Here is a 13341-nt window from a genome sequence, read left to right as displayed (position 1 = left end):
GTGGTGTTTGTTTACTCTGTGTTTTTGTTGATCTGTGTTCTGTAACTTCCACCAGTGTGCGTGTGTTTGAATTCTGTAAATAAAGTGCCTTTTTTTTTTTTTTGAGACTGGCTTGGACATAGGCATCTTTTCCCTGGCTGGTGCTTGGGAACCCTGGAATGCAGCAGCCAGGCAGCCAAGGGTGAAGCCCAGGATGCTGCAGGGGATGGCTCTGGATGAGTGGGGTGCTGGAAGCCCTGGCAGGGTGAGCCAAGGGCACAGCCTGCACTCCCACAGCCAGTATCCAGGCCTGCACCTGGGGCAGGCACAGGCCAGCAGTGAAGGGCCTGCATCCCCATCAAACAGAAGTTGGCAGGGCTCACAAGCTCTCCCTTTGTCTCTCCCTAAGCTGGGAAGCACAGGCTGCGGTGCTCTCTGAGCCCCGCAGCGTGTTTACAGCAGGTCCATTGGGAAGAGACCAAGCAATGCAGTACCATCCCCTATTTCTGCAGGGTTTTAACAGCTAGAAGGTGCTTAAGTGCTGGTTGAACAGCACAGAAATGGAGGACAGCAGAAGACAGTGCAGTTAGTTACTATACTTGTTAAATGTGACTTGTTCAACACTACACAGCCCAGACAGCAAAAAGGCAAATTAGCTGAGGTTTCCAAAAGGAAACAGGCTCCATGGTCAGCCTCGCTGCTGGCTGGTCCAGCCATCGCCCTACCCAAGGCAGTGAGCACACAACGGCATGGACGCGGTCCTACTGCTACAGCCCTGTCACAGCCCCAGATGAACCATGTGGTTGTATTTTCCCTGAAAAAATTACAAAGTGAGAGTTAGTTACACATATAAATATTTATTTGTACTAAAAGTGAGTGTTTTGTAGCAGAGTATCAAGTTCAGAATATATTAAATCATGAGATGCATCAGTTGAGGTACAAATTCCAGTCTCATGTCTTTAATAAATACACTATTAAAAAAAAAATACTCTATTTTAATCAGAGGTAATCAGTACACTACACTATTTTAAAAGGGTAATACAACATTTGTGTTTTGCTGTAACCATTTGGGTTTACTGCAGGGTTTTTTTGTTGGTTTTTTTTTTTTTTTTTAAGATGAGCAGCAACAGCACTATTTTGCTACTTTAAAATGACAAATATTGCAATCATAAATGGGAGTATTGCTTTTGTCTTCCAGGTCCCTGCCAGAGGGCCTGAGTGTAAAAGGCACTGGTGCTAGCATGCTTTCAGCTGCTAACATGGGTGTTGCAGCATTTTTCTTGAGGTATAATACAGCTTTGGGCTCTTTGCTCGGAATACCTAAAAAAAATTACAGGAAAAACAAAAAGCAGTTGACAAAAAAAACCTTTTTGCAAAAATATTCCCAGTCGCATACGTAGTCTTGGACCCTGTACCATGGCCACAGCAAAACAGATTTTAGCTTGCAGTGTAGCTCACTATCCTAAGTTACAAGCAGAAGCGTGATTGTTTTTATGGAGCGTAGATCAATTTATAATTAAAACTGAAGAACAAGAAGAGCAGAATGCTATTTCCATTTCATTTGAAATACATTCTGACTGGTCCTGGGGCATCTACTAAAAAAGGATGACTACAAGAAAACATCAATTCAGGTTGTTGCAATAACTACCAAGTGCATAGCTGTCTTCCCCTCCTAAAAACCTCACACCTGAGCATGGTGGCCAAGGAGGCGGCAGGCTGCTCACCACCAGCACAGTGGGGCTGCAGGATCAGCCCTTTCCCCAGGAAAGCCTCCATTGACTGCAGGCAGGACACCGAGGCACAGGCAGGGGCAGGCAGGCAGCTGAGGGGCTCCCAGCCGTGCAGGGCGTTGCGTTCAAACCTCAACCACCACTGAGCCACACGCTGGTCCCAGCGGGATGTGCTCGGGGTGAGACGCAGACAGGGCCAGGTAAAGCTTCAGCGTTGAGTCATGCTGCTCAGCAGCACCATCAGCACCATCACCCCTCGCACAGCAGCACCCCACACAGCTGGGGTAGATCCAAGGACTTTTCTGCTGTCCTCTGGCCGTCCCCCATCCCACAGATACAATCAGGTCACCTGTACCCACATGGGGCTACGGGTATGGATGAGGGCAAGCACTCTCACCTGGTTTACCAGGTACAGCTGCTCGGACCCACCTTGCACTGTGATTTTGCTGTTTTGCCTTTAATTCACCTTTCGGATGGGAGGAGTGCAGGCAGAGGAAAGCGGGATCTGGTCCTGCCAGGTGCGAGGATACCCATGAAAGCACGTAAGCAGCATCCCCAATTTTTGCTTGCTGCCCTGAGCTTTCTCAGAGATCTCCCGGGCTTCATGGTGCCTCCCATGACAGCTTCCCCGCCCATGGGCCCACCAGGCTGTGAGCACAGGGATGGCCAGGGCAGAGTCCCCATGGTAAACTGAACTTGGAGCACCCAGTAACATTCAGTCCAGGTTATGTTCTGACCGGAGAGGTTAAGCAGAAGGAAGCAAGGAAGAACAGTGAGCAATCAACTTGGCCACAAGGAACTGGTGATGGTCAAGGCTGATTAAAAAAAATCCTTTTAAAAAAAGGGCATTAAAAAAATCCCGGTTTGTTAGCAAAAATTGTCTAACGCACAACCTGGAGGGCAGCAACTGGATCCAAGCATCGAGTGCTTGTTTCCCTCCCACCCTGGCAGCAGCAACCGCTCCTCGCTTCAGCAGCTGCTCCTGCCTCTTTGGGCAGCGCTGAGCGAGGGGTAGCAGAAAGGCACTTCTTCATTTCTGCTCCATGCAGGGGACAGACACATTTTTATCCCGGTGCTGAGGTCCCAGCTCTGCACCAGGGGCCAGTGCACAGCTCTGGCGGCACCAAAACAATCTGGATGGCCTTCTGGACAGAGGCCATGCTGGGCTTCCTGCAGCCACACTCAGCTGGGAACAAAGGGCCTGCTGCCCTCCCCTTCCAGCTCCACGGGGACACTCCCAGCAGCTTCAAGGGGAGAAGGACCAGGCTCAAAGTATTTCTGATTAGTAAAAAACACTCTGACCCAGGTAGGAAAATCCTACAGTCAGAGCACTGGAAATGCCAAGTAACTAATCTGTGTCATAGGGAATCAATCAATCATTGCTCACTCTTAATACAAGTATTTCTAGGGAGGAGGAGTAGTGTTAATTCTTTTTTTCCAGCGACTGGTAGTACTCAGTTAGGACTTTCCAAGCTTTGGGGGCCATGAAGCCATCCGGTGGGTTTTCACCTTCGCGAGCAAGCTTCCTCATTCGTGTTCCTGAGATGAAGTCAAAATCATCATGCCTGCGGCAAAACAGAGACAGGTGAAATCAGCGCAACCAGCCTGAGTCATCCCCAGCACAGCAATTCCACCGTGCCAAGCATGCAGTCGGAAACCTCCCAGCACCGGCAGCACCCGTCTGCTGCTTCACGCCCAGGTTTACAATCGGCACCAATGGGGTTGCTCTTTTGAGAGGAGCTGGAGTTGTATGTAACACACTCCTCCAGCTCTGAGAGGCTGTATTTCTTCTGCCACTTAGTCCCCAAAATGTGTTTCTTATCCTCCCTGGATAAGAAACTAAAGGCGCATCTTTAGTTTCATGCAACCCATCCTTGACCTGGTGTCAACTCTTGGAGGGGAAAGTGGGTGGCTTTCACAGGTTCTTCCCCCATTCCTCTTCTTAAGAGGAACAACGACTGCTTTTGCCTCTCCCCTGGCAAACTGCAAGCCAGACACAATTGCAACCTGCACACACTGTGCAGGCTGAAGAAACAGTGACGCTGATGCCTGCATTACCTTTTTGGGTCATAAAAATCCATGGCCCTTTTCAATTTATTGTAAGCAGCCACCCGGAAGGGGATGATTTCCACCGAGGTCAGGCCTGGCGCCATGCTGAGGACCTTCCCTCCCTGCGTGGGCTCGTAGAGGTCCTTCTTGGTCTCGGGGTGAGGCATGCCTGCAGGATCGCGTCCCACTATGTAGAAATTGGCCCCAGCAATCATGCGAGCTCGGCAGTGCCACTGCACCTGCAAAGGAGAGACACAAGGAGCACTGGCTGAGGGCTGAGCAGCAACTGAGCCACCTGCCCTGTGCTGCAACAGAGATCCTGGTGATCCACACCCAGGAAGGAAGGAAGAAGGAAGGAAGGAAGGAAGGAGACACATCAGCAGCCTTGCTGCAGTTTCTCATAGCGATCAGCTGCCAAGACTTGTCTTCCAGTGCTTGGACCTGTTGCAACATCACAGTTCTCCTAAGGACATGTATTTCAAGGGAAACACTGGGGATGGGCACTGGTCTTGTTCCGATTTGGCAGCAAATGGAGGTAGCGGTTTGCTTTTTGAACTTGCAAAGACAGTGCCCACCAGCCCTCGAGCCCCACACAGGCAAAGCCTGCCCACGCATCCCGCTTCTTCCTCCTTCAGGGGAGGTTCAGTGTCTAGTGCTTTCATCCCACTGATTTAGCAACAGAAGGGAAACCACTGGGAGAAAACAAATGACCGTCCCTGCCTGACAGAGAGAAAGGTCACGCGGTAAAGTCTGTTTCTAGCCTCCTTCCCCCCAGCTCTCCACACAGCTTGTGAAAGTGCAGGAGCCCACAGAGCTGAACTCTGCTAGGAGACAGCTGCTGCAGCAAGCTGCAGGCAAACCATCGAGGAAGCTAATAGCAAGGCAATGGCTACCGGCTCCCTGCCCTGTGGCTTTCTGGAGCTGTGTGGGCGGCCTGGCAGCCGGCATCCCCATGGACAGGCTTCACGCCTTGTCGCAGTGAGTAGCCAACGGCTATGTTACCTCCGTGGGGCCAGCATAGAGCATGGGAGAGGGGAAGATGGCAACGATGGTCGACTTGGGGTCCAGGACTTGCTCCTCCAGCACTGCTGCATGCTGCTTCATCCGCCACTCCAGCGGGACATCATCATCTTTGGTCCATCCTCCCAGGGGGTGCAGGAGAAGCACGGGGTTTTTGTAACCCCTCTCCAAAAGCTGGCGCCGCGTGTCCTGCATGAGCAGGGCATGCCCATTGTGGACAGGGTTGCGCAGCTGAAATGCAAAGACAGCATCTAAAAGGGAAAGATTCAGAGGGTAACACGCTTGCACTGACCATCAGACCCTGCAGCTTCATTTACACACTATACAACACAGTCATAAGATATGTACGTCATAAGATGTACGTGTCCTATCTTCACGAGTGAGACTTTAAATACCTTAGATGAGTGTTTCATACATGTACAGTGCCTCTTCATTGCTCCACCAAGTTTATTTTCACTGCACATCCTTCCTTTGCGACCGATTTCAGACCGATCAGCTCTCCTACAATGTTTTTAGACACTATTGGACACCTCCACTGAGTTCCCTGACTTCTTAAGTGACCTGCCACCTCTCCAAGCTCAATGGCACTTTCAGGAAGGCCAACGCCCTCTCCCCAAAGCGAGGGTAGGTGTCTGACGCCTGCCAGCCTGCTGGGATAGACACCTGGGAGAAGACACCTGAGCTGTCCCTCATGCATGAAGGCCAAGCAGGGCTTTAAATGCCCAGCATGCAGAAAGAGAGGCTCTGACCTGCCAAGGAGGACATGAGCAGGATGCTTGATGATTTCCAGTCCTGTGCTCGGAGAGGCCCACTGAGGACACAGCCCATCACAAGCACCATCCTTAACCAAGGAGACCCCATGCTACTTTTTGTGCCGTGCCTTGCATCCCTCTTACCGCTCACCCCACCCGAATAGTCCCATTTGGGGAGCATACAGAAGCAATTTGGCAAGTGCTGTGAGCTTGAGAGCAAGTAATCACAGATCATGCAAATCTCGTGGTGTCAGGTAGGGCAAGAAGAGCCGTGTCGCTGGTGCTAACCCAGGGCACTCACCAGCGTTCATTTCTCTGAACTTCTGCTTGAGAGTGAGTGGTGTCAGGCGGTACTGGTCCAGCCCGTCATTCCATTTGATCTTCTCCAGCACAAGGAGGTCTCCACCAACCAGCCAGTCTCCACTCTCCAGCACCATCTGTAAATTATGCACACATGCATTATGGAGGGAACAGCAAAATATCTCCTTTTCCCTTTCCCAGTCTCCTTTGAAAAGTGTGAGGCTTGACTCCACTTGTAGGGTGATCTTTCCTTCTCGTTCAGCACATTGTAGGCAGAAAACATTCGTACAGTAACCACGTGAACTGAACGTCATGAGCAGCGCAACACTGTAAAGCAAGGCATCAGCCACCGAGTCCCTACCGCTGCACCCAGCTGGGTGTTGGACTCCTCTCTGGCAGCCAGGGGTCTACAAGGTATGGCACAAGACCTCCCTCCACCTCACTCTTTGCTCTTTCCTTCTGGGAATATGCAGGAGGAATAAGCCTGTTGCAAGGTGAGCAACTGCTGCTGAGTAATTAAAAGAGTTATTTTAAGGTAGGGGAAAAGAATTAACATGGCTTCAGTCTTGTTAAGCGGGCAGCTCAAGTCAGTCGATGTAACCTGGAGCTCTCCCTTTCTAAGGGATGATGTTCTTTTTACTGCCAGAGAGTAAGTGGGAAGAGATAAGCTGTAAAAATATAACACCGTTGTTGGCTGCCTGTATGAAAAACAGCCAAATTGAGGAGTAAAACGTAGCTAAAAGGAGCATGAGTCTGCAATCTCCAGCATTAATGTTTGGCAGCATCACTGAGATCGTCACACCCCAAGCACAGGAAAACTTTGGGGGCTAAGTCGGTGGTTGTGCTAAAAACGTTTGGATGTAGGCACACCGGTGAACATGAGTGAATGAAAGGAGCAGCTCCTCAGCAGCATGCTCATTTTCCCTTTCACCTTGTGCTTGTTATCTGATGCTCTTGTTAAGCAGCAAGCACAGCGTTGACTCGCGAGCCTAAAAATTCAGTCCTGCCTGCTTGGGACACAACGGTTCCCAGTGAGGAGTTGGACTTGGAGAAAAGGCAGGATACCCACGGCCCTCAAAACCTTGGAAAGGTTTGGTTCCCCAGCCCCTGCCCACATTTCCCATCCTGGCCAGGTTTCCCCGAGCAGCAAGGAGACAAACCTACTTTGACGTGCGGGTGCTTCGCGCAAGTAGTGCCCCAGACGCGGGCGCAGCGCTCCTCCTTCCTGTGCTCAAAGTACTCAGGGCTCTTCAGGACTGCCACCCTCTGCCCTGCGTAGCTGAGTGCCAGAGCCTCGCAGCCCTCCAGCCGCTCCTTGTCCTCCGTGGAGATTGGCAGCACAATGGGGATGCTCAGGTTGACAACGCCGTCTGGCAAGAGAGGGGGAGGATTTTAATGTCCTCCAGCCTCGGGCACTGGTCTTGGGCACCAAGTAAACAGAGGTTTTCAGAGGCACACATTCTCCCTTTGGAGAGCCAAATTTTCCAGGATTAGCTCGGGGATTCACCACCAGTCATGTAAATTTATTCACTGCCCCATTTTTTTCTGCACCACTAACAAATAGGGAAGTTAGTGGAATATGAAAGCTCCGTATCTTTGGGCCAGAGATGTCTCAAAGACAGCTGGAGCATTTCATTACCTTCTGCACTCTCTGTCTCCCTGGAAAGACTGGTTCTTCTCCAGATAGTTTGTTGGAAAGTCTCTTTGAAAAATTTAAATGTACTTGGAAAATGCAATCTTGGATATAACCTCTACCTCCTCTGCCAGGACAACAATCTCTATTAAGATGGCTCTAGCTTGGTGTTACCTAGGGCATCTCATTCCCTGCACACCTCCTGAACTGCCTCTTCCAAGAGGGAAAACACGGTCATGCTTTGCTTTGTTTTTTTCTGGATATCTCTATACTGTTAGTCCTCCTCCTTTCTGTATCTCTGTAGAGTCCATTTTTAATCTATTTTCTGTGTGTATACAGCGAATCTACATTTGCATGTGTAGTTTCTAATTTCAGTGTTGTCCCTAAATACCTCAAAGTCATGTTGGTTTTATCCCCACTCCCCCAATTTCCCAGTTCTCCACTAAGGTCCTCCCATTTCTCCTTGGATATCCCAGTATTAACATAGAAGAACCAGTCTCTCCCATGGGTTTCCATTCACAAACAAGAACGAACAAATCACTTTATTAAATTTGTTCTGATCTGACTGAAATCATTTGGGACCCTTGAGAGTCTTAATTTGAGGATTTTGACTATGATGCAGCTGTTTAAAAAATCTTTATTAAAATGTTTGCATTTACTTTTAATTCACAACTAGGTATCATTCGTCTGCCAGAGAGCAATTTTCAAGCACCTTCATGAATAATCATAACTATAGTCACATGGGAGCCAATCAATATCCACTTCATACATTTCAATTATATTAACCAGTGATCAGTCAATAAAGTCAGCATGGAAAAAGCTGAATTATGAAACCAACAAATGATGCTGATGCTGAGGATCTCCATGCTCCATTTCCAAATGCAAGATGCAGAGTTTAAAAAAAAAAAAAAAAAAAAAAAAATCACTCCAGTGAAGGTAATTACAAAATTTCATGACTGGGATTTTTGTGAAGACCGATCAGTAGGACACGGGGTGTGTCATGCCACTTTGTAACTGGCTGAATCATAAACAGGCCATCGTTGTGTCTAGTCTTAATTATTTTCTTTTTTTTTGTAAATCTCAAAAAATTACTTTATAGCCAAAAAATCTAAATTGAAGTAATTTCTGTACAATCTAAGAACAGTGATATACATACCAGCTACAGAGCGATTCCTTCCTGGGAGAATACAAACACAATTAAGATAATTAACACTCACGGGCACCAGTTAGAGTAGCCGTTTCAAGAACCAAAGCCGCTCACTCAAAACCTCCAGCAAGCACCGCCTAACTGCAGGCAGGGTGTCTGCTGGGGCGGCCGCAGTCCTCCATGGTGCTGTCCCAGCCGTCTCTGGCGCTCACCCATCCAACAAAGGTCACACTGGCCAGCAGCGATGTACACCACCTACGGTTTTGCTGTCACCCAGTCCCAATAGAGGCACGCATCACTGGTGTGGAGGGCAGAGAGAGCACTGGAGACTCTGCGGCACTCCTGCTGCCCTATGATGTGTAGATCCACCTTTCTTCCTGGTGGCCATCATGCCCCTACACAGAGCACCTCATCCACGCAACTGTTGGAAGTATCACGGTGGCATTTACTGCTCAAAGTCCGAGCGAGAGGAGCACTAACTTACACAAGTCCACCAAAACGATCGCAGCCCTTCCAGGCACAGCTGGAGCTGCCAAAAACATCACCCACACCCCAGGGCAAAAGGGCTGGACCAATGACTCCGGAAAGACCAGCCTCAAACCTCTCTTTGGCAATGCCGCACCCCAGCCTCGGCATCATGAGATGGAAACCCTCCCCCGTTTCCTAAAGCTCATCCAAGCAAACCAGGGATGTTCTCCTTCCTGCCCAGATGTCAGCCTGTGGGGCCTGACCATGCAGATGTTGAGTTTGGAGACATCTGTGGAGACAAGGTGGGCTGAGGACTGATGTTGATGCACTCTACTACAAAGACCTTGCCCTGGAGAGTTCATCCCCTCCAAAAGCAGGTGTCCTGGGCTTTGTCTCTGACCCCGCGGAGCTCTACAAATCCTGACTATATGCCTGTGGACGCTGGAGGAGCTGTGCTCAGTGATGCCGACAGGTTTGGGGGAGTGCCCAAAACCAGATGCTCGCTGAGATGAGCGTCTGGTGCAAAGTGCGGAGCTCCAGAGCAACGTGGTCATTATGGGGTGCCTCTGTGACCTCATCAGGCACAACAGGCAGCTCAAAGACCACAGATTGGAGTCCGATAACAAGGACACGTGCTTTTGAACACCGTTTGCACACTAGGTGGGAGGTAAAAGGCTACGACATGTCTGAAAGCAGAAGCCCCTACACAGGCACTCCTCCAGTCCAGTTCTGAGCTTTGCATCTGCTGCATGGTGCCCAAATCCTAATAACAGCAGCAAATCACTGCCCCATGCAACCATGGGATCCTCTAGAAGGAGGGCAAGACTCAAAGGGACTCGCTCACCAAGATCCCAAACCCCCGAGGCCAGAATGCCTGCATGCATGTAAAGTCACAGTGACAGCATCTACAGCTGAGAAACGGGACAGAAATATCTACTGCCCCGGTCTCAGCTGTTGATGATCACTGCCTGAATACTCTGCCTTTTCCAGGGATGAAGCACCTCTAATATGTTGCTAATGGATAGGTAAATCTGATTTATTTCAAGTTACAGTAATGGATAAGAAGGAAAACAGGGCAAAAAAAAGTGATATCAGGCTCTGCTCCTGTTTCTAAGGAACAGCTGCCTTCTTCTCCCACCTCAAATTTAGCCTGGCACCCTCCTTGCTTACTTGGCTTTAGGTTTGCATCTTTATTTATCCAGGTATAATCAAGCATGGAAAGAGCTACACAATGGCTGCTGAAATGTTTGATCAGCACCATGCAAGATGTCAAAGCCATGAGCTGGGGTCCTGGCCACAGTTGGGTGAACTTTGTCACCTTTCGTACCCTTTGGTGCATTTCCGAGCATGGCTTCCTGGCCCCCGCAGTCTTTTACGAGCCCTCGCATTTAAGATGCAAGAAGAAAGAAGGAGGACAACACGGCCGAGCATTGAGCTTTTCCATATTGCTGCCTGCCGAGTCACTGCGTGGTATGCATCACATCCCGCAGCGGCTTGCCGGCCAGCGTTAACGCAAAGCGTGGGGATTCGTACCATTCAGCAGGGTGCCAAAATGGATCACTTGCAAGTACTCCGCCTCGCGCATGAAGCCGGTCAGCGGAGTGGCCCAGCCTTCGCTCAGCACCTGCACCCACTGCAGATCCAGCTGCAAAACAAACCCAAATGGCACTCCTGTCACCAAGTCACACTCAGAGGTTGCTTTTCCTTCCCTTCTGCTGCAACAGAGCTCTCATTTGTTTTGCTTCAAATATAGGACATTCATAAAGGGGGAGAAAGCCATGGGGGGGTTGGTTGGGGGCTTCTTTAAGCTAGACTCATGTACTTTCATAGCACAACTGCTTGCGGGGCTGTACTAACACAACGAAGGAGCCTAACAGCCCTGGCTTGCTACAGCACAGGGTGGAGACATGGCAGAAAATGGCTGAGGATCAGGACCACACTTCAGTTTGCTATAAACCACAGCCACAAAAGGACACAGCCATTAGAGGAACAGAGCCCCCTCTAGCAACATCCCCGTCGAAGCTTCTACCCTTTGAACAGCTATAGAGTGAGTGAATCACAGCACAGCATCCACGCATGACGATACCTTAGTGATCTCTACGGATGGCAGCATCTCTGCTTCAGCTTGGACACTGTTGAGTTTATTTTCAGGTACAAACAGCTCAAGAACATCCTTAATTGAGCCATGGGGCACGATGTTCTGAAAGAGAGCGACAGACAGCAATTGTAAGTAACATGCTGTTTTCTAAATGCACACCAAAAAGTCAGTATCCGACAGCAGATTTACAAGCTGCCAGCTGCAGTGGCATAAAAATGACCTACTTGTGTTTGGAGGAGCTCCACAACCTGCTGAATACATTCAGACACTGATGCAACATTTGTTTTCAACACTAGTTCAGGAAATTCGGGCTTCTCATACTCTGAGTCAATCCCTGTGAATCCTGCGGACAATTAAACCCAAACTAAATTCATGTAATGTAATACTCGGTGCCCTAGAGCCAACACCACTTTACAAACAACCAGTGAGCATTCAACCATACTGGGTACTACAAGTGACACTTGTGACAGCAAGATTAGGGAAACAGGATACTCTTGTGCACTACAAATAGCCTTTAGTAACCCACCTCTGTGTGCAGAGCCCCAATGACATGCTATCCAATGCTTTGGAAAGCAAAAGGCAAAATAAGAGCTCACTCTTCCATACCTTTGATCTCTCCAGCTCTTGCCTTTTTGTACAGGCCCTTGACATCTCTGCTTTCACAAATATTTAGAGGAGCATCTACAAAGATTTCAAAGAAAGGAAGTCCAGCTGCCTCATGAATTTTCCGTGCATTTTGACGATCCTATTAGAAGAAAGACGGGAAAGTCCTATGTGTCTGAACTGCAGCAAGCGCCTTCCTACTACATGATGTGTCTTGGAATTCGACATAGGTAAATTTGTCTCTGGTATAGATTTATTAAATTTACACTAATTCTAATAAGGGTTTTTCATCTCCCTTCCCCCCTTTTCTTTAAAGATACTTTAAAAAAAAAATCAAAAAATCTACAACTTTGATCTGTTTTCAGCTTTTTCCATCTGAAACATCAAGATGATCTCTTCGTTAAGCAGGACAGCAGAACTTTAGAATGTGAATAATTATCTGCCCTGTGTCAAAAAAAGGAACTGCTTGCATTGGCTTGATAACGGCAGCTACTTGGTATTCTCAAGAAGCATAAAAACACAGTCAGTACTTCTTCAAACAGAGTAGTGATAGCACTATGACAGGCTATTGTTTCTATGCCTCTTTTTTGCTTTCTAATGAGTTAATAGTAGGAGCCTCTGTAGGGAGATTTTAAACTTCTCTTAGCTTTTAATCAATTTGTAACATTGAATATATTCAAAGAGATCATGTCAAACTGCCCTCCAGAAATTTGTACTGATTGTGTGTAGTTCTGTGTATCGGTGGTATTTTACGAAATAGAAAAGAAGTTAAAAGGAGCATCTGACGGCATATATAGGAAGTCCTCTATGTAAATCTCTCTTCCCTAAGAACAATCATGAGATCAAGGCTGCCCAGAAAAGAGCAGAATATGATGCAGCGAGTTTACCTTTGCGAAAGGAGAAATGAAACTTGTTATGCAGACGAGCCCAGCATCAGCAAACAGCCTGGCCACCTCTGCGATGCGGCGGATGTTCTCCTCGCGGTCCCCAGCTGAGAAACCCAGGTTTTTGTTCAAGCCATGACGAACATTATCACCATCCAGAGAATAGCAAGGAATGCCATGAGAGACCAAGTACTCTTCCAGAGCAAAGCTAATGGTTGTCTTGCCAGCTCCAGAAAGGCCTGTTGGAGACAGAAAAGTGAGGTCAGGTTTGAGGTCAAAAGAGTGAAAATGGCAGTGTAACGCAGTATCTCCTGGGACAATGGCAACAAAACTCCTTCTGTCTGAAGTTGCTTTAAGGAAGGAATGAGGTAGGGAAGTTGGACTCATCTTTTTAGCACACAGTTACAACCACAGAGCCCTGGCCAACCCTTCTTATTGAAGGGATGGCATTACTGCCATGAGAAAAGCTGCTATATCCCAACTTCTGGAGGGGTTCAACACAGCAGTGTTGCAAAAGTACCTCTTGCTGGGCCATGGTGGCACAAATAGGTACCAGTAAGTAGGGGAAGCTTGAAAGGATGCTGTTGCTTGTAAGTCTCTCAGCATCTTCCTCTTCCTCCTCCTGTTCCCCCTATGAACAGTCAACTGCTCTCCCAGACTGAACCCAAGGAGAGGTTC

At 48.5% G+C, this 13341-nt stretch overlaps 1 protein-coding gene across 1 annotated transcript in view; it reads right to left on the bottom strand.

Moving 5' to 3' along the window:
• Positions 1-1061: 1061 nt before the first annotated feature.
• The window catches only part of LOC142411487 (bifunctional 3'-phosphoadenosine 5'-phosphosulfate synthase 2), a 30403-nt gene continuing 18123 nt past the window's right edge, over positions 1062-13341 (bottom strand). The window contains exons 3-12 of the mRNA XM_075505472.1: positions 12667-12902; positions 11783-11921; positions 11401-11519; positions 11165-11278; positions 10612-10723; positions 6995-7200; positions 5832-5967; positions 4761-5029; positions 3768-3997; positions 1062-3274 (exon numbers count right to left, since the gene is read on the bottom strand). Coding sequence (XP_075361587.1) covers positions 3133-3274; positions 3768-3997; positions 4761-5029; positions 5832-5967; positions 6995-7200; positions 10612-10723; positions 11165-11278; positions 11401-11519; positions 11783-11921; positions 12667-12902 — 1703 coding nt within the window. The 3' untranslated portion in view covers positions 1062-3132. The remainder of the gene's footprint in view (positions 3275-3767; positions 3998-4760; positions 5030-5831; positions 5968-6994; positions 7201-10611; positions 10724-11164; positions 11279-11400; positions 11520-11782; positions 11922-12666; positions 12903-13341) is intronic.

This window comes from Mycteria americana, chromosome 6, assembly GCF_035582795.1.
Source record: "Mycteria americana isolate JAX WOST 10 ecotype Jacksonville Zoo and Gardens chromosome 6, USCA_MyAme_1.0, whole genome shotgun sequence".
Taxonomy (NCBI): Eukaryota; Metazoa; Chordata; class Aves; order Ciconiiformes; family Ciconiidae; genus Mycteria; species Mycteria americana.
The sequence above is the reverse complement of the archived record's forward strand: the minus strand, read 5'-3'. Positions and strand labels throughout refer to the sequence as shown.